A 20,545-nucleotide genomic window follows, 5' to 3' on the forward strand; every position below is an offset into this window, starting at 1 on the left:
TAAAATTAAATTATGATAGTGTACATAATTTTTTTTAAATTACTTTAAAAGAAAAAAATTAGTCTAAATTTATTCTTTAATAACTCAGGCTAAAAAATTTAGGCCAGAAGAGTTTGAGCAGAAAAACAGTTTCTAGGCTAAAAATTTTAGGTTTTAGTCCAAGAGTTGGAGATGGTTGGGGTGGAGTTGCTTTAAGAATAGTAGAAGCCCAGTAGGTTGCTAAAACCTGTTTATGTGCACATTAACAGAAGATTTGATAAAATTAGACGGCATGGATTACATTGATGTGCTAGATCAAATCTCATGGACAATATTTATTCATTTTGAAATTAAATGACCAAAATAAAGAGGTGAATCAATCTTAGAACCATTTATAATAGAAACTAAAGATATGAGATGGTAAATTTCTTCAACGTTGAAATTCATAAACAGTATTTGAAGTTTTTAAAACAATAAAGGTTAACTATTTTCAAGTATAATTGATTTACATAAAAAAAAAAAAAAACAAATGTCATTACTTAGTACTACGGTCTAGTGATATTTTTTTTCCATTATGAGGTTTAGCTCACTCCCTCAGTGTAAATACTATCGTTTATTAAAAAATGTCACTTATAATAAAAGAACATAAAACCAAGGATAATAAAGAATGTTGGTTTATAAAAAAAATGAAAGATTGGATAGATGAAATGTTAGGAATGTATACCTCTGGTAAATCATCGATTCGATTTGGTTTCACATCATGTATGACTCTATAAAATTAACATCTTTGTTCTCATCTCGGCCTTCAAATGCCTCATAGATCTCCTCGATCATTTTCAAAATAAGAATCAACACTTAAAGGAATTATAAAAGGAAAGTTAATAAAAGAGACTTGAAAATTTTGAGTTTTAATGATAAAGATAAAATAAAGGGTAAAGTGAATAGTATCAGGATTGAATTTTTAGTATAAAAATGTGGTTTTTCGTTAAAGTGAATTATACCGGAAACTTTTCGTTAAAACTCCCAATTATAAAATGATATATGACTGGATTGCAATTGTGTGCATACCAACTCAGTCGTGAGTTATTTTATAGGTGAGGACGGTGGTTTTACAGATAACAGTATTGGAAAAAACAATGTGCCCAAAATCAGGGATGGATTATGTTTTAATGCACTGTATTTGGTTTAAGATTTGTTTTAGATTTGTTCAATACGTGCTTATTTTTAATATTTGGAACGTTTTATTCGAACCAGTACAACCTCATTATACACCTAACTTAAATTTTACATGTGAATTGTCTTTTTTACCTATTGCATAAATACCATTAACTACAAGATAAAATTAACAATAAAACTAAAATTTATTAGTAAACTCCAAATTCAATTATCAACCTCTCATCATAATGCAATATTAATCTATGTCATTATATAAATGGAGGGACATTTGAAAAAAAAAAAAACATTCCTCCACTTTTATGATAGCATATAACGTACCGTCCCCGTATTTCAAGCAAATTGAAAATTCTGTCCAATACTGGCCCGTCCTTGCCAAGGAGACTAAACACATACCTGAACAACTATACAAACCATTCTCAGTAGTAAATCTTAACGCCAATTTTGAACCACCACACAAAACACTTTCTTTATTTAGTTTTTTAATATTTGAGTTTTGCTCTCATTGATTGTTTCACTCTTTACATCACCGGTATTAGAGGAGAAATTTGAAAAAAAAAAGAAAAAAAAAAGGTAGTTAACAGTTGCCCACTATCCAAGCGCAAGAAGAGGGCTACATGTTGTGTGTGGTTCAAAAGAGGCAAACATGTTGGAAACTGTTAAAACCCAAAAGCACTTACTTAGATCACTTCTCTCCCTCTCTCTCTCTCTCTCTCTCTCTCTCTCTTCATTTCACCACTGTAAAATTTTCCCCAACTTATTACATTGGTTTGAGATCAGAAGATATGTACTTTAATTTCATGGTTTCTCTCTCTTCTTGAAAGGTAAATTCTTTCTTTCTTTCCAAGAAAGCAAATATATATTCAAGTTTGGCATTCATTTCTAATAAAATTATATTTAAAGGTTGATGCTACGAAGTCCAAGAGTTTCTCTCTCTCAGCTGATTTCCCTTCTGGATTTCAAAGGTCCTCCTATTTGTTTGTGGCAGCAGAAAGAATGCGGGGAGCTGTTTTTGTAGCCATTGCTGCTGCTATAGGAAACTTGTTGCAAGGATGGGACAATGCAACCATTGCAGGTACAGTTTAAATAATATATATTTTATTTGAGCGACATTTTAATCTAATATATATTTTAGAAAAGCGTATTTGAACTTGGGTGTATGCTAATCTAAATAACAAATCTTTAAGATCTCATTTGAGGCACGATTAATAATTTCTTTTGCAAACGATTGCACGTATCTGGATTTACTGTGAGTCGTGTGAGGCATAGGTTTTCTTTGTTACCGGAAAATGTATCACACACTAGGCGCATTATGTTGTGTGATTTATAGTTTATGATGGAAGCTGTGACATTACAAATCAAATTTGCAGGGGCTGTGCTTTACATCAAAAGGGAATTTAAGTTGGAAAGCCAACCGACGATCGAAGGGCTAATAGTAGCCATGTCTTTGATCGGTGCCACTGTCATCACAACATTCTCAGGGCCAGTTTCAGACTCGCTCGGAAGACGTCCAATGCTGATAATTTCATCAGTTTTATATTTTCTCAGTGGTTTGGTAATGCTATGGGCTCCAAATGTCTATGTTCTTCTATTGGCAAGGCTACTAGATGGGTTTGGGATTGGACTAGCCGTTACTCTTGTCCCTGTCTACATTTCCGAAACTGCCCCACCCGAAATCAGAGGGCTACTTAATACTCTCCCACAGTTTACTGGTTCTGGAGGGATGTTTTTTTCATACTGCATGGTGTTTGGTATGTCACTGATGGATGCCCCTAGTTGGAGATTGATGCTTGGGGTTCTTTCTATTCCCTCCTTGCTGTATTTTGGATTGACTGTGTTTTACTTGCCTGAGTCTCCACGGTGGCTCGTTAGTAAAGGAAGAATGGCTGAGGCTAAGAAAGTTCTGCAGAGACTACGCGGACGGGAAGATGTTGCAGGTGCATAATGTGGTGCATTTGAATTTATGAATGCTTATGTTTTTGGAGAAGATATTGTGCGTATGTCTAAAAATATAGCGGGGTTTTCCCTTTTCGATTTTTTGAATGCTTAATTTTCTTTAGGATTGATTGATATGCAGGTGAGATGGCTTTGCTGTTTGAGGGACTTGGAGTTGGAGGGGAAGCATCATTGGAAGAGTACATAATTGGCCCGGCCAATGAGGGCGGTGAGGGCCAGGAAATGGCTTCAGATAAAGATCAAATAAGGCTGTATGGACCGGAGGATGGGAGGGCTTCAATGCTTGGAGGGAGGGCTTCAATGATTGCAAAATCTGTCACAGGACAAGCCAATCTTGGCCTGATGTCGCGACAAGGAAGCTTGTTGAATCCGAATGTGCCTTATGTGGATCCACTTGTTACTCTATTTGGCAGTGTCCATGAGAAGCTGCTTCCCGAAAACACAGGAAGTATGCGCAGCCTTCTTAATTTGCCTAACATGGGCAGCATTCTCAACATGGGCAGCGTGCTAAATGTGGTGCCGCCTGAAAGCCAAGACAAGACGGAGAATTGGGATTTGGAGGGGGATGGAAATGCAGCTGATTTCGATGACAATGTTCGAAGGCCATTGCTCTCAGGTCAAAAATCAGCGAGTATGGTAAATGACATGATGCCTAGAAAGTCCAGTAGCTTCTTTGGCATGAGGCGCAATAGCAGCCTCATGCCGGGGACTAGTGGTGAAGCTGTGAGTAGTATGGACATTGGCGGTGGCTGGGCATTGGCTTACAAATACTCTGAGAAGGTTGGCAAAGATGGAAAAAAGACAGAAGAGTACCAAAGAGTCTATCTGCACCAGGAGGGTGCACTTGAGTCTCGACGAGGCTCAATGCTTTCAGTTGCTGGCGTTCCTGAAATGGCTCAAGAAGGCGAATATTTTCAAGCTTCTGCTCTGGTTAGCCAACCTTCTCTAATTTCCAAGAGGAACCAACTGAGCCAGCATCGCGGAGAAGGAAAGACTGAGACCCAGGACACTGTTGAAGGATCCGTTTGGAAGGATCTCTTAGAACCAGGAGTTAAGCGTGCATTGTTCGTCGGGGTGGCAATTCAAATTCTTCAGCAGGTACTAATTCATGCTTTTGAGTAAATGTGGTAGAAATAGTTATGTTGTAATATGTACTAGGCACTCCTAATTAATCCGTCTGAGAGTTTTGAATATTGTTTGATTGTTTTCTCATCTTTGCAGTTCTCCGGCATAAATGGGGTTCTTTATTACACTCCCCAAATTCTTGAGCAAGCAGGGGTGGCAATTCTCCTATCGGATTTAGGCCTTAGTTCCACCTCTTCATCTATTCTCATAAGTGCTCTCACAACCCTATTGATGCTTCCGTCTATCGGCATTGCCATGAGATTAATGGATACTTCTGGCAGAAGGTATAGTAGTTCCCTTGCTCCACAAGTAAACCATTAACTGTTATCTTCATCTCTTACTCGTCTGTCTTCGCTGCAGGTCGCTGTTGCTGACTACATTACCGGTACTAACTGGCACCCTCCTAGTACTAATTTTCGGACAACTTGTCCATTTGGGTTCAGTTGTCAATGCAACAATTTCTACCATCAGCGTTGTGGTCTACTTCTGCACCTTTGTCATGGGGTTCGGACCAATCCCTAACATCCTTTGCTCGGAGATCTTCCCGACTCGGGTTCGTGGCATGTGCATTGCCATATGTGCCCTGACATTTTGGATTGGAGATATCATTGTGACTTACACACTGCCTATCATGCTCACGTCGATTGGCCTTGCCGGTGTTTTTGCTATATATGCTGTTGTGTGCACCATTTCTTGGGTGTTTGTTTTCTTAAAGGTGCCAGAAACAAAAGGAATGCCCTTAGAAGTTATCTCTGAGTTCTTTTCTGTGGGTGCAAAGCAGGCAGAAATTGATGAAAAGTTGACTTGATAGTCAAGGAATTGATGATCATGTTGTTTTGAGTTTTGTTCTTTGTTATATTCACATTTGATTTGTCCTGTTGTATATATAATCTTTGGATATGTGAGATTCTAGCTGGTCATCTCTTGAAACGAACTATGGATTTAGGTCTATATTTGGTTTTATTTCTAATATAAACTCTAAACGCTTAATCAAGATGTCGTTTTATAACTAGTTGTTGGTTTCTTTTCCCAATTTAAAAAAAAAAGTCTCAAGTCCGAGTCTCCCAATTTGAACATGTTGGGTTGAGATGAACTAGGTCCATTTCTTTTCAAATTTGTTCTTATGTAGATCTTCGGTCCTCCCCACTGCCCAAAAAAAAATCATAACATTTTAATACAAACAATATTGGATAAGGAGAATCGAAATAGAGGACCTCAAGTGCAAAGGGTTTATACATCTTCTATAATTGCACCATTCACTAATGGTCCAATTTGTTTATATAAATGGAAGCTAGAGTAAATTTCCAATATTAAATTCATGCATATATTCATCCGTTCATATCTGTTGACTGTCTCACTTACCTATTTAGTAAATTAATTAACAAAATTGTTTCTTACAGAATTAATTAGTAAAAATTGTTACAATTACATTTCCTACGTAATTTTCTCTTGCCAAACTGTTGAACATAAATTTTTTTACCAATTATGTTATAATTGTAGAACCATTAGCTTATGTAAATCATTGTCACTCTCATATTCCCTGTCTTCTTCCTTCAAAATTCAAATTCCAAGTTTAAATATTGCAAAAAGATCTGCAAAATCAAGTTCCTCGGTCACAAGTGGCTAAAACTTCACGTTTCAACAGGTACTGCTTTTTGGAGTTTCAAAAACCCACCAATTAACATCTTAGAAAAATTTTAAACGTACAGTTTTTGACTTATTCTATTCAAAATTCAAATTTCATTACAGTTTTTTTGGTGAAAAAAATTGCATTACATTGGTTTAAACATGTCTGAAATCTGTTCATTTCAATCATAATTTTCGACATCTTTACGCAGGTTTGATGACTACCATTGGAGAACACAACCCTACTAATCTTTGTTCATTCTAATAGTGAATCTGAAAAAAAATTTAGTCAGCAATTTTGCATCTGTTATCTGAATTTCTTTTGCGTTTCGAAAGTTGTACTTGGTCACTCAAGAAAAAAATGAGGGGAGCTGTTTTCGTAGCGGTTGCTGCAGCTATTGGGAACCTGTTGCAAGGATGGGATAATTCAGTCATTGCAGGCATGTACCATAAATCTTATGTGTTTTATGTGTTTAATCACTTATTTCTAGTGTTAATAATTCTATTAATTCTCTATTTGTCCCACAAAATGTTGCAGGATCTGTTCTTTATATCAAAAAGGAATTTGAATTGGAAAGTGAACCAACATTTGAAGGGCTAATCGCAGCCTCATCGCTCATTGGAGCCACATTCATAACAACATTCTCTGGACCGGCATCAGACTGGCTAGGGCGGCGTACAATGCTAATCATTTCATCGGTTCTTTTCTTCATTAGTGGTCTGGTAATGTTATTGTCCCCCAATGTTTACGTCTTACTTTTTGCGAGGCTACTAGGCGGATTTGGAACTGGTCTGGCTGTTACACTTGTGCCTGCCTATATATCTGAGATAGCACCCCCTGATATAAGAGGACGGTTGAATACCCTTCCACAGTTCACAGGCTCTGGTGGGATGTTCCTGTCCTATTGCATGGTGTTTGGAATGTCACTGATGGATTTGCCGAACTGGAGATTAATGGTAGGAGTTGTTTCCATTCCATCTCTACTTTATTTCGCTTTGACGGTGTTTTACCTGCCCGAATCCCCTAGATGGCTTGTGAGCAAGGGTCGAATCCTCGAGGCCAAACAAGTTCTGCAAAGACTTAATGGCAGGGAAGATGTTTCAGGTGCCTATATCCGTCCTTGTTTTGTTCTCCCTTTTTAAGGGAAGCGATTTTAGCACTCATCTTCTAGTATCTGCACTCCAAATCTAATTTTTATAACTATTTTCTTTGTGCTCACAAGCGGAGTGCAGAGGCTAGAAAAGGAGGGTCGAGATTTATAGGGCCCATTTATCTCATGCCATTGACATTTTCGAGCTAACCTTTTGGCTTCTATGATACACAGGTGAGTTAGCTTTGCTAGTTGAGGGTCTTAACACTGGCAAAGAGACATCATTGGAAGAGTTCATCATTAGTCCAGCCAATGTGCTTACTGAAAATCAGGCAAATCAAATACGGCTCTATGGTCCTCAAGAGGGCTTATCATATATCGCCAAGCCTGCAACTGGACAGAGTTTAATATCTCACCATGGGAGTGCGTTGAACCAAAGCATCCCTCTCGTGGATCCTCTGGTCACTCTCTTTAGCAGTGTCCACGAGAAGATTTCTGAAAAAGGAAGTAAAGGCAGCATGCTTTATCCGAATCTAGGTAGCAATTTGAATGTCGGGGAGTATCATAATAAAAATGCACACTGGGACATGGAGAGCCAGACGGATGATGAGGATCACGAATCTGAAGCCTCTGGGGCTTATTGCGATGAAAGCTTGAGAAGTCCATTGATTTCACGCCAAACAACGAGCATGGGAACGCCTAGGTCTGGCGGTAGTGCTTTAGGTGTGAGATGCTATGCAATCTTGATGCAAGGAAATGTAGAAGCTAGTGAGGCAGCTGTCAGTAGTAGTATGGACATAGGTGGAGGCTGGCAGCTAGCTTATAAATATTCTGACCGAGTAGGTGAAGACGGGAAGAAGGAAGGAGGATTGCAAAGAGTGTATCTGCACCAGGATAGTGCACTTGAGTCTCGGCCTGTGTCGGTTGTTTCAGTTTCTGGTGTAAGGCAAGAAAGTGAACTCATTCATGCTGCTGCTCTGGTTAGCCAACCTGCTGTTTCTGCCAAGGAACTAACAAGTCTGCGTTCTCTTCGAGCAGAAGTGGCTCCTCCATCAGAAGCTGTTGTTAAAGGGCCGACATGGGGAGATCTTCTTGAACCGGGAGTAAAGCGTGCATTAGTTGTAGGGATTGGACTTCAAATTCTTCAGCAGGTTTATCACGAAAAAACTTTGAAGTGCTTACGGGTTATAAAACAATTGGATTTTTATTAAAAAAATCCACAAATATTTTGAAAAACTGTTTTCTTTGTCAGCCGTCTTATGTCTTTTCTTTTCAACTGTGCAGATTTCTGGCATAAATGGTGTTCTCTACTACACTCCTCAGTTCTATCAGCAAGCCGGGGTCTCCGTTATTCTATCTAATATAGGGCTGAATCCGACATCTGCATCTCTCTTCTTATGTGCCATCACAACATTCTTAATGCTTCCTTGCATTGCTACTTCCATGTGGCTAATGGATATAGCCGGCAGAAGGTAATTCTCTCTTTTAACACTTTTGATTTCATAGAGCCGGTTACTAACTTTTAATCAAAATCATTAATAGGGGACACTATCCAAACGTATATAAAACACGGTTTAGTGTCCTTTATGGTTTGTTAAGTGTCCCCTCCAGTTCTATTTTTAGACTAAAAATTTGTAACCAGTTTTATCTGTGTATATTTGAGGAAAATAAGCTTTCCTTTTTGCCTTTCTTGGTATGCAGGTCATTAATGCTCTCCACATTACCAATCCTGATATTGTCCCTCACTCTACTAGTACTTGTCAACATTGTCAACTTGGGAACTGTTGTGAATGCAACAATCTCCGCAGCAAGTGTTGTGGTCTATCTCTGCTGCTTCGTCATGGCGTTTGGAGTAATCCCGAACATTCTATGCGCGGAGATCTTCCCTACGCGTGTCCGTGGCCTCTGCATTGCCATTTGTGCCCTTGCACTCTGGATTGGAGACATCATCATCACTTACTCATTTCCTGTCCTGCTCTCTTCTGTTGGATTCGCCGGTGTCTTCGGCATCTATGTTGTCGGGTGCATCGTTTCCTGGATATTTGTTTACTTGAAGGTGCCTGAGACGAAGGGCATGCCTTTAGAAGTTATATCCGAGTTCTTTGCTGCAGGTGTAAAACCAGCTACTGCTGATACATCTGCGGATTCCAATGATAAGTGATTTGATTGTTTAGAGAGTTTGAAAGTTTGGTTTGGTTTTAGACTGGGATTATGACTACAGGTGAAAGTTTGGTTTGGTTTTAGACTGGGATTATGACTACAGAATTTGAGTTGGAGAAAGTGCTTATGAGCGGATTGCTTTTTTTGAAAGTGATTTTGTAATCATCACTATCCCTCCCTTAATGCCGCACAAGTATCTTTGATGCCAAAGTATCAATTCTCTTGGGTCATAGACTCTAAGGTGACATGTTTTGTTCGACTAGTTGCACTTCTTATAAGCTTCAGAAATCCCTTCAAGCATATTCCAAAGTACTAATTGAAGTTTAAAACAGCCTACTTAACCAAACGTGCATCTCACCATTTAGTACTACGATATAGTAGTATTCTTTTTCACTTGTAAATGAGAGGTTTTAGATTCGATTCTCGCCAAAGGCAAATTTGAACCACATTATTGCTAGCTCATTGTGAGGCTAGGCCCACCCACTCCCCTTTAGTGTAGATAATATCGTTTGTTAAAAAAAAAAAAAAAAAAAAAAAAAAACCAAACTTGTATCCCATTAGACGGATATTATTGCAAACACTCTTGTTAATTATAATAATCATATACCAAATAACTGAATACGGCTCACCAAAATTCTTACCAAAGTATTTATTGTTAATCATGAAACTAATCAAAATCAAGTTACTCGTGAGTAACAATTTTTCTTTTTACAAAACTCGTGTCTAATATTAATTCGACCTACATACTAGCCTATCGATATTATTTAACTCGTAATAATTTATTTTACAAAGGATAAATCACTAATTTTATATATTCAAAACGTACATTATATACAACTAAGTTTGAACTAGATTATTTAAGTTTGTATCAAATGAATTTACAATGTCACTTAAAATTTGAAGGAAAAAGGAAGAAAAGAAAAGAAACCCCACCCTAAGAGCGAGTCGTCACTTATTCAATTGAAGGTGTGCAAAACCAAGCACTTGGTTTCAATGTCGAGCTTTGCCCCACCTCCTTCTTTGGTTCTGAATTCATATCCTACTTCTCTGACATTTGAACTTTGTTCTTGCTGGTCATCGAGTGGTGGTTATGCAATGAGGTTTGGCTTCTCCTTTCGGTTTGCAGGTTTATTGGTGATAATTTTCAGTTTTGTTTTGGTTTTTATGATGTTGTTGTTATGTGTTTTAGTATTGTTATTTATTTGGGGCTTGTAAAGGTCTGTGTATGGCCTGAAGTAAGGGTGAATAATTGTTATTTTGTTGTGCAAATCTGGTTATGTGGATTGTTGCCTGTTTCTGGTTTTCGAGCGACTGCGGAGGATGATTCCTCACCTAGGCTTTTAGGGGGCGTTTGTTTGCCTTCACTAAGTCGGACTGGATTGGACTGGACTAGCTATTAGTCCAATACCGTGTTTGTTCCATGCTGGGACTAACATTAATGAGACTAAAGGGGACTAGCATGGACAAAACCTTTCACTAAGAGGTCTTAGCGAGACCCCTCAATAACCATGGGACTAGCTAAGACTATCCTCTCTTTCTCGTCCTCGTCATGCTTAACGACCACTCCCGACAGACTCCTCGTCATCTCCGGTCACCTAGATCAATCATTAACTTTCCGACTCTCTTTTAGATTCATTTCACAACTAACTTTCACATAAAATATACCAAATTGAAGCTGGGAGTGACAAGATTACGATTTTACCTGAATCGAGGCCAAAATGTGGTCGGAAAATGGCCTGGAAGTCTCGGCTTGTTTGGGCTTCTTCAAATCCATGACAGATTCGAGCATGTAAAGCTAAGATCTCGGTCCAGGGATGGTGATGAATTTTTTGGCGGTGCTAACTTCATCCAATTTAACGAGGGTTAGCTGAAAAATACATCGGGAAACCTGCAACTCGTCGGGAAAATTGGAGCCGTGAGGTTCTGTTCGAACAACGCATAGCTAGAGAGGGAGGGAGGACAGAGAAATAGAGACTGAAATCAATAAGGAGTTTGACCAGGAATGAGAAAAAGACATGAATTGAGAGGTCTGAGAGGAAAAAAAGAGGGAGAGGGAGGGACGATGAGAGAAGAGGAAGAGAGTGGGATGGAAATGGTAGGAAAAGATGGAGAAAAAGATAAGATCATAATAAAATATTAATAATTTAATATTAAATAATATAATATTAGAATTTGTTATTATCCAGCTTCTTAGTCCAATATTGCACCAAACGCTTCATTAAGTTAGTACAATTTAGTCTAGTCTAAGCCAGTCCAGCTTAGTCATTGAAGCTAATCCAGTCCGAGATAGTCCGATGCAACAAACGCCCCCTTAGGGTGTGTTTGTTTCACCTTCTTAAGTGGGACTGGACTAGCTAGGATTATTGTCCCATATTTGGTATGCTTGGGGACTAACTTAAGTGGGACTAATCCGGACTCGTGTGGACTATCTCCTTCGCTAGGTCGTCTTAGCGAAGCCCCCCGAAAACCACAGGATTGCTAAGACCTACTTCGTCTCCTTTGCGCCGCTTGGCGTCCTCCTTATGCGAAGACCTTGCTTCGTCTGCATTGCGTCCTCTCTCCAACGAGATCACAACACCACACCAAGACCATTCCCTATGTTCGAATCCGAGAGAACTACGGCGATATTCTCGGCGACCCGACCAAATTGCAACTGCATAAAGCTCTAACAATGACTTCTGTGCTGCAAACCTCCGAGGAAGGTCCCGCTCTTGCCGTTGTCCGATTCCTCTGAGCTCGCCTAGGCCCTCGCCGTTAGACAAAGAAAGAGAGCTTGACATATTCAAATTTACCCAGTACTCAAATCCCCAAATTCAATTCAAACATGCAAATTTGCAGAAGAATCTTGAATTCTTTGATGAAAATAAAAAGGTGAGAAAAACTCGGAAGAATCACCTGAAATTCTATTAGTTCGTTTCTCTTGATTCTAAGTTGTGAATATTGATTTGGGATTGTTAATGGTGTTGCTTGAGATTATAATATATATATATATATATATGTATATATGTTTGAGAATTGGGATAGCAATTTTAATTCGTCGTATTCTATATATGTGTTTGAATGAATTATATATTACTGTATATCAAATCGTTGCTCAAAGGCCGTGGTTGCCATTGAGGTTGCAGACTTAGATGGGTTTGCTTCGATTCTATATCCGTGAGATGACCAAATGCTCAAAGTTCATGTAACGTAATGCATCAATGGATATCTTCTCGATTTGGAAATATTTGATTGTGGTTTGCTTGCTGCTGACTACATTTTGTTTCTGCTGGGTTGAATTTTCTGTTCTATGGGGTATTTGGGTTCTCTTGATTCATTGGAAATATTCAATTATGGGTTGTAAAATGTAATTTGAGGTTTTCAAATTGATTTTTTTGGTCATGCACATACAAGTGAAAGATTTGAATTTTCCGGAGTGGTGATCATCTAGTTATGATTTTTCTAGAATTTGGATGTTAGGATTTGGACTTTGCAGAAAATGTTGACGTTGGGGTTCAATTTTTTTGTATTTGCATAAAATTTTGTTATTATAATTCTTCTTAGTCTGACATTGCACAAAACGTTACTAGTCCATCTTAGTCTAGCATAAGCCAGTCCAATTTAGTCTCTGAAGTGAGTCCAGTCCGAGACAGTCCGGTACAACAAACGCACCCTTAGGGTTTTCTCTATTAGTCACCTTGGAGCCCTTTTGGAGGATCTGTTTTGAGTTGAAACAGTTTCATGTTTATTTCCCTTATGTACTATTTGTAACTTGCTACAACAAAGAACCTTTACTCATGCTCTATTTGCATAAGAAGCGTCTTCTTTTTGTACGCCGATATTTGATGTAATATGTTCATTTGACTTTATTTTAGGAAATTTCTCAAGTCTGAAAAATAAAAAATAAAAAAAGAAAGCCGAGCCCTGTTGCCGTGTAGCACTTGCAATAGGAAAGTCTGATGAGAAAGTCAGTCATTGTCTACATCAAATTGAGGTCGAAGAATTAGGGTTTTAGATCTGCGAAGATCTAACTTAATCACTCTCCGAAATTAATCCGAGAAATGGAAGCTCAAGCAAAAGAAGGAGACTCTCTGGAGAAGCGGCCCGGCATCTTCTTCCTTGGTTCCCCCGGCGTCGGCAAACGCTCTCTTATTTCTCGTAATCCCTCTCTCTCTCTCTCTCTCTCTCTCTCTCTCTCTCCTTTGACCGCTATTAGATTCGTGATCTGTTGATTCCAGGATTACTGGGTTTGGATTTTGACGACGCTTCTGATTCGTCATCGTCGTCATCTCAGCTGGTGGTTAATGGGTATGTAAATTTTTTAATTTTGCGATCAAAGAATTCAATTTTTAGGAATTTTGGGAACAAGAATACAATTTTTAGGAATTTTGAGAACAAAGAACTCGTTTGTAATTATTTTTAAATGTGAATTTTGATGAGTTTTGTGTTGGAAAAATTAGATGGAATATCTCTACAAAGTACTATACTGCTGATGTTTCGGTATGGATGGCTCATCTCCATGACGAATTTTCGATTGAGACCCTCCCAATGTATGACCAGTTGGCTGCCTTGATCTTGGTTTTCGACACAACTGAGGTTTCTGTCTCTTGCCGTTGCCCCTCACTCGTTGTCACTTTGTTTAGCATGATTTATTGATTCGTTTTATATCAATTTGCTTACACTATGCTGCAGTTGGCGTCTTTGTCTGCACTTCAGAAATGGGTGTCCCGAACTGATCTTCAAAAGTTCGATATACTAGTATGTGTAGGGAATAAGGTTGATCTTGTTCCGGGTCACCCAGTTCATGCTGTATATAGAAGACAATTGCAGAAGCTTGGAGACCCGTTTGCTGATGACGGTCCGGCTTTCACTGTGTATGGAATCTCCGAGGCTGAAGGAAGCAGTTTATTGGGGGATGACGAGCCACCTTGGGAGGCTAGGCACACGTGTTTGGAATGGTGCACTGAGCATAACATTGAGTTCGTCGAAGCTTGTGCTTCAAATGCTGATTTTGACAAATGTAAGGCAACTCTTCTTTCTGACATATTTATGGCAAGATTTATGCAAAAGTGGGGAATAAAAGTACCCTGCTCAAAAGTGAAACATTCATGGTACAATTATGACGATCGAAGTATATTGTCACTCGGTGTTTGATAAAATTTTAAGGGTTGGGTTTAGAAGTTGTAGCAGACTCAATTTCAGGGTCCATTCACAACTTCATAATCGCTGTAGTGGATGACCATGATAATCAAATTTTAAGGGCATACGGTTGTGACATAAGTCTTTGTATGCTGAAGCGATTTAGGAGAGTAAGACTTTTACATCATATATACCCGAGTAAGAAAGAGAGTACATCTTGAGTTCACGTGTCATTTTCAATATTAAAAAGAATTGATTCGCCTGTGAAAATTAAAAAAACGTTATATCATGGTGAATGAACATGTCGATTGCACAGTACACCCAATGTCTGTTTTGGAAGATATTTTTAGTTAAAGGTTTTTTTTATTTTTATTTTTATTTTTTACAGGTTTGTCAGTTGATGGCGATTCACAAGGTATTGAACGGCTTTTTGGTGCTCTTTCTGCACACATGTGGCCTGGAATGATTTTGAAATCAGGCGATAAGATTGCTGAACCATCACTACCTGAAAGAGGAGAAGGTTATATATTCTATACCGCTTACATCTGGTTTATATACTATATTTTATATTAAGTAGAATTTTAAATGTTTGAAATTTGAATCCTCTCTGCTAGACTTGTCAGACGAAGAATCTGATTATGAATTTGAGTATGAAGTCCTCTCTGCGGGTTCAGCTGACCCATTTGATGACACGGAAGAATGGGTTTCTGCAAATGGTTTTGCTGGACCTTCAGATATGCGAGGACTGGCTGCTCAAAGTAATCTTGTCCTAAAATGCAAAGAAGAGAATGGAACCAGCTGTGGTAAGCAGGAGTCCCATGCCTCAACCTCGACAGCTGCGTTGGATGATGGTATCAACAAAGGAGGGGTATCCAATGCAGAAAAACCTGACCAAGACACAGAACTTGACCAAGCCCAAGAACCAGATGAGGGTTCGAATGTTGAATTTGAGGATTTGGAACAGTTGATGTCTGAGATTGGGAACATGCGTGACAGTTTGAGATTGATGCCCGATTTTCAGAGACGAGATATGGCTGCAAAGCTGGCCATGAAAATGGCTACGATGTTCGGGGGCGGCAGTGATGATGAAGTGGAAAGTATCGGCGAGTAAAGTCCATCAGCGTTTAAGAGGTGTAAGTAATTACACATCCCTGAATCTCCTCCTTATACTTTTGTCCACAAGCTGTTAAGGAAAGGGGAATCGGGAGTCTTCTTTACGAAAAGAACGAGATAGGTTGAGCTTTGTGGAAATATTTTGTGCTTCATTTGCCTGCTCTCTTGTACTGCATAAGGAGGTTCAGAATAGTCAATACCTATTACCCGTGCCCGAACCGAGCTGCTAGAAACTTATGTGTTTAATGAAACAGTGGAAATGTTAGGATTGTATTCGAAATTGGAGGGAAGAATCAATTAGATATCTTCTTGTAAACGTTTTTGTATAAGCACAAGTACCTGTGGTGTGATGATGTTGCAAAACTTTGATATGTGAACCAACATACAAATTAGAACTTTCCTCCAATGATTGCTGCAATTCTTACTTAGAGATCACCCCAAAAATAGAGAATAGAGTGGCTTCAGTGCTAAGTAGCAGCCGTTAGATTTCATTTTCACATATGTCAAAAATATTTTATTCTCAATTTGAGTCATTTATTTTTCGTTTCACTTGGTGCTGCGTACTTCTACGAAGTTGAAAACCACCAATCGCAACGCAAAAGAGGGGTAGGAGTGCTGGTATTATTATTTCTTATGATGGTAGGAGGCGTAAACATAGAGAGTTGCCAAATTTGACTGCCGCATTTGGCAGCTCTTGACAACCCGAAAGGTGGTGTGAACAATGCGCGGATAAAATCTTCCCCATCATATGTATGCAATCATAAGAGAGAGGACACAGTTGTATGCAACTGACAACATCCGAGAACTTTCTCTAGTGAATATGAATGTTAAGCCGGAGAAAATTTATTTATCACTAATTTTATGAAACCACTAGACAGATGACACATTGTATATGATCGATACATTTGAGAATCTTCTCTAATCTGTGTGAGTTTTTGTCAAAGAAAGTTTACTCTATCACCGAACGTATATGATCATGAAAAAGATATCATACGTATTGTATGTCATTAGTAAAATTCGAGAATTTCTCCAATACATGAGCGAGAGATCTTGACCAAGACACAGAACTTGACATCTCCGTTATATAATAAGAAGTATCGGCAGTGGTGATGAAGTGGAAAGCATTGGCAAGTAAGTACTGGTTTCGTACTGAGGTACTTTTATAAAAAGTGGTTATAAAAAAAACTGAGCTAAAAAAAATGTTTGGCAAACACTTAAAAACAGCTTATTTTCACAGTTTTGGATGAAAAAAAAGCTGAAAACGTGAAGCAGCAAAAATGAGCTTATTCTCACAGCATAGTAGAAGCAGTTTTTTTTCAAAGCACAACAATAACAAACCAGCAGCTTTTAAAAAGTGCAAGTAATTGCACATCCCTGAGTCTCCTTGTACTTTTGTCCACAAGCTGTTAAGGAAAGGGGAGTCTTCTTTACGAAAAGGAAAGATAGGATGAGCTTTTTGGATATATTTTGTGCTTCATATACTCTGATCTCTTGTACTGCATAAGGAGGTTCAGAAGTCAATACTAATTACCCGTGCCCGAACTGAGTTGCGTGCTCGAACTGAGTTGCTAGAAACTTATTTGTTCAATGAAACAGTGGAAATGTTAGGATTGTATTCGAATATCGGAGGGAAGAATCAATTAGATATCTTCTTGTAAACATTTTTGTATGATCACGAGTAGCTGTGGTCTCATACGTTGCATGATGATGTTCCTAAACTTTGCTATGGAATCAACATACAAATTAGAAATTTCCTCCAGTGTGTAGCTTCAACGTTACGTAGCACTTAGTTTATGGGTGTTTTAGCCATTAGATTTTAGTTTTAATCTCAGTCATTTATTTCTCGTATCACTTAGTATTACGTATTATTAAAAAAAAGAAATTGGTTTCTTTGTGCAAATTATTTTACTTGAAAAAAATTACTCAGATGGAACTTTTACCAAGTTGAAAATCACCAATCACAGCTCACAAGAGTGGTAGGAGTGCTGGTTTACTATTTCTTATGATGGTAGAAGCCGTAAACTTAGAGAGTTGCCAAATTGGACTGCCTCATTTGGTAGTTCTTGACAACCCGAAAGGTGGCGTGAACAACGCGTGGAGAAAATCTTCCCTATCACATGTATGCAATCATAGGAGAGAGCACATAGTTGTGTGCAACAAACAACATTCGAGAATCTTCTGAATGTGAATGTTATGCCGAAGAAAATTTATTTATTACTGATTTCATGAATCATTAGAAAGATGACACAATCGATATATTTGAGAGTTTTTGACAAAGAAAATTTATTCTATCATCGATTGTGTATGATTATAAAATATCATACGTGTTATCTACCATCAATAGAATTTTAGAATTTCTCCAATAAATACTAGCGAGAGACCACATACAGTTTTATTCAACCGAGGACATTCGGGAATATATGAGTTTCATGCCGGATGAGATGTCAAGTTCTCATTAGGCAGGAGTTTAGGAGTGATTAGTGGAAAGTAGGGAGAATAATGGGGTTGGCCAAATTAGGCTTTTGACTGACAAGTGTACCGGAGTGACTGGAACGGCGGATCAACATTAAACTATTGACATAGCCACTTAGGCAGCACACAGGATAAACTCGTTTGAACAAGTTGGGGCTCGGTGCTCTTTTGTTCATGAATACCAGGAATATAAGCTGCTTTTAAGGTTTTTTATTTGACCAGAGAGATATTTTGGTTAGGTAAGTGATTGTGAACAATCTACGGCACCAAGTTTCAAATCCAAATTCACTTATAAGTAATGGAAAAGAACGTTCTTTGTTATCTGAAAAACGCTTTTACTGATATTTTCATAAGCACTTTTGGATTATTAGAAGGTTCTCTAGTTGGTTGATGAGATATTTAGATATGTAGGTAAGTGATTATATACGAACACAAGTAACATTTTTTTTTATATTTATTTTAAATTTAAAGCAATTATAAATTGTTAAGAAAGAACGGTCTTGATCATCGAATTAATTAGAGATATATTCAAGTAGGTAAGCGAGTATGTACAATTTTCAATAAGATTTTCGATACAAAACACTTGTAAATTTAAGAAAGAAACGTTCTTAATAATTAGAAAACGCATTTCTCAATGATTTATTCATCGTTTATAAGAAGACATCTAATAATGATCAATAACCTAGGATTATAGTTGGGGGGCCCAAGGCATTTCTTTTCTTAGGAAAGGGATTCTCTTCAGATCCCTTCTTCCTAATTCAGCAAATCAGAGGATCCGTGTTGTTGAAATTTGATCAAACGGCTAAAGTTATTATAACTTTTAAAATGGGTCTCTGTTCGTAGCCGTTGAATCAAATTTCAATGGTATAAATTCCTTAATTTGATGATTAGGAGGAAGAAATCCGGAGATGCCTCCTTCTCTTTTCTTAATACTTATGAGATTTATTCATCACTTTTCTCTTTCTATATATATATATATATATATATATATATATTTTTTTTTTTTTTTTTTTTTTTTTGTGGTAAACTGGAATTTATAGCCAGGACAAAGATGCCAAAGATTACAATGAAAGCCCACAACAAGGCAAACAAGCAAAAAACAAAGCTGGAAGTGCAAGGGGAAGAAAGCCGACACTACCAAGAAGCAACTAGCGCCACCCCTTGCACAACCAAAGAAAATTAATATGAGTAAGGCAGTTCATCTTTATTAAGTACATGAACAAGTGAAGATGGAGGTCTGTCAACCCAAGTAAAGTCACACATCTCCACACAACTGTGCGACGTCAACCAGTCCGCCACCATATTGGCTGATCTTGGAGCCCAAGACCAACGACATTCATGGAAGGAATTGCCGACTTTCTTACACCTTGTTAAGATTGGAAACGCCTCCCACCTGCCATTTGTTATGCTACCCTATAAACATGAAATAAAATTCGAGGAATCAGATTCAACAACCACATAACTACGACCCAAAGAATGTCCCAACTCACAGCCTCGCAGAATGGCTAAAGCCTCAGCAACCGGAACACTAGGGGCCTGGAAAACGAGATCGCCGAGCAGCAATAAAAGAACCCACCGAGTCCCTCACCATCTCTTTCAATTTTCAATAAGTTACTTGAAGACTAACAGAAAGTAGAAATTGATGCGCTTTTTCTGTAGGATGAATATCAGCACCACTCTCAAAAGCTCATCATGTTCAGAGGATGAGATAAACCCAAAGTCTTGTCACTTGTTCTTTTAATACATATATACAAAGTGAGCACCCTAAAATGATGAAACATTCAAAATACCATAAATTGTCCTTTAAGAATTTCATAAATTACAATTGAACAAAAAGAAGCTAAAGTATTTAACCATATTTTTATTTTGAATGCATTTAATATTTAAAATTATAGAAAGAAAAAAAAAAAAAAAAAAAAAAAAAACCTCCCACGTTAGTGGGTGGTTTCATGTCTTTAATTCATTTCTTTTTTTTTAAATATTTTTTAAAAAAATATGTAAATTAATTATTTAAATAAAAAATATATAAAAAGGCCAATTGCCACACGCGTGTGGCTAAAGGCTAGTATAAAATAAAAGATGAACTGTCAATTTAGATTTGAATCATCACCTAAGTAAAAATTAAGTTTTTAAACTATTTTTTTGATAAAATAATTCCGCGAGTTTACTAAAATTACTAATTTCTTTTCTACAATTATATTCAAAACTACTCTAACCAATTTTCTGTCAACCTAAGGCCTGGTTTGGTACTGAGGTGATTCTGAAAAAAAACTGGTATAAAAAAAGCTGGCAGCTGTTTTTATGTTTTGTAAACATTCAGCTTCAACTTTTTTTCACAGTTTTGGGTTAAAAAAAGCCAAAAACAAGAAGCTGCAAAACCCAGCTTTGAGAAACCGGCTTTCTTTCACATCTATTTTACATAAAAGTTTACCAAACACTATAATATTGCTTTTGTTTTTTTTTTTTTTTTTCAAAAGCACTTTTACAAAAAAGTTTACCAAACACTTTGCTGCTTTATTTCACAGCTGCTTATTCTCACAGTACAGCAGAAGTAGTTTTTTTTTCAAAGCACAGCAATACCAAACCAATCCTAAATCACATGACTTGCACATGACACATTTTAGAGGATAACCTTGTCATTTTCTCGCTTATAAGTCTTTAACGTTGTATATTCTTTGTGAATCTCATTTTTAATTCACCCTCTAAAGTTAACTCTAGACAATCTTTTTTTT

At 37.7% G+C, this 20,545-nt stretch overlaps 3 protein-coding genes across 4 annotated transcripts; all 3 read left to right on the forward strand.

Annotated features, from left to right (window-relative positions):
- Positions 1 to 2,148: 2,148 nt before the first annotated feature.
- LOC137718183 (monosaccharide-sensing protein 2-like) lies at positions 2,149 to 5,222 on the forward strand. Of its 2 annotated transcripts, XM_068457688.1 has the most exons (6): positions 2,149 to 2,227; positions 2,523 to 3,089; positions 3,230 to 3,927; positions 3,958 to 4,206; positions 4,330 to 4,517; positions 4,594 to 5,222. In XM_068457688.1, exons 1-6 carry the CDS (start codon positions 2,149 to 2,151, stop codon positions 5,039 to 5,041), a joined length of 2,229 nt encoding a protein of 742 aa, XP_068313789.1. In that variant the 3' UTR covers positions 5,042 to 5,222. The 2 variants fall into 2 exon arrangements, with proteins under 2 accessions (XP_068313789.1, XP_068313786.1); XM_068457685.1 differs by having other exon boundaries at positions 3,230 to 4,206.
- A 998-nt stretch (positions 5,223 to 6,220) lies between these two features.
- LOC137709291 (monosaccharide-sensing protein 2-like) lies at positions 6,221 to 9,111 on the forward strand. Its single transcript, XM_068448405.1, has 5 exons — positions 6,221 to 6,299; positions 6,398 to 6,964; positions 7,185 to 8,101; positions 8,235 to 8,422; positions 8,652 to 9,111. The coding sequence occupies exons 1-5, from the start codon at positions 6,221 to 6,223 to the stop codon at positions 9,109 to 9,111; spliced, it is 2,211 nt and encodes a 736-aa protein (XP_068304506.1).
- A 3,862-nt stretch (positions 9,112 to 12,973) lies between these two features.
- Positions 12,974 to 15,691, forward strand: LOC137740125 (uncharacterized). Its single transcript, XM_068479939.1, has 6 exons — positions 12,974 to 13,247; positions 13,328 to 13,397; positions 13,550 to 13,685; positions 13,782 to 14,109; positions 14,617 to 14,748; positions 14,843 to 15,691. Exons 1-6 carry the CDS (start codon positions 13,151 to 13,153, stop codon positions 15,337 to 15,339), a joined length of 1,260 nt encoding a protein of 419 aa, XP_068336040.1. The 5' UTR covers positions 12,974 to 13,150; the 3' UTR covers positions 15,340 to 15,691.
- Positions 15,692 to 20,545: the final 4,854 nt, after the last annotated feature.

The sequence above is a fragment of the Pyrus communis genome, chromosome 1 (assembly GCF_963583255.1).
Source record: "Pyrus communis chromosome 1, drPyrComm1.1, whole genome shotgun sequence".
NCBI classification, from domain to species: Eukaryota; Viridiplantae; Streptophyta; class Magnoliopsida; order Rosales; family Rosaceae; genus Pyrus; species Pyrus communis.

What these genes read in the sequence shown, in the direction of transcription:
- LOC137718183 (XM_068457685.1), top strand. Translation starts at nt 2,149, where the DNA reads ATGCGGGGAGCTGTTTTTGTAGCCATTGCTGCTGCTATAGGAAACTTG. An exon ending in GGACAATGCAACCATTGCAG is followed by an intron (nt 2,228 to 2,522) that starts GTACAGTTTAAA and finishes TCAAATTTGCAG; the next exon opens with GGGCTGTGCTTTACATCAAA. An exon ending in ATGGATACTTCTGGCAGAAG is followed by an intron (nt 4,518 to 4,593) that starts GTATAGTAGTTC and finishes TCTTCGCTGCAG; the next exon opens with GTCGCTGTTGCTGACTACAT.
- LOC137709291 (XM_068448405.1), top strand. Translation starts at nt 6,221, where the DNA reads ATGAGGGGAGCTGTTTTCGTAGCGGTTGCTGCAGCTATTGGGAACCTG. An exon ending in GGATAATTCAGTCATTGCAG is followed by an intron (nt 6,300 to 6,397) that starts GCATGTACCATA and finishes AAAATGTTGCAG; the next exon opens with GATCTGTTCTTTATATCAAA. An exon ending in TGGCAGGGAAGATGTTTCAG is followed by an intron (nt 6,965 to 7,184) that starts GTGCCTATATCC and finishes TATGATACACAG; the next exon opens with GTGAGTTAGCTTTGCTAGTT.
- LOC137740125 (XM_068479939.1), top strand. Translation starts at nt 13,151, where the DNA reads ATGGAAGCTCAAGCAAAAGAAGGAGACTCTCTGGAGAAGCGGCCCGGC. An exon ending in CAAACGCTCTCTTATTTCTC is followed by an intron (nt 13,248 to 13,327) that starts GTAATCCCTCTC and finishes TGTTGATTCCAG; the next exon opens with GATTACTGGGTTTGGATTTT. An exon ending in TCTCAGCTGGTGGTTAATGG is followed by an intron (nt 13,398 to 13,549) that starts GTATGTAAATTT and finishes TGGAAAAATTAG; the next exon opens with ATGGAATATCTCTACAAAGT.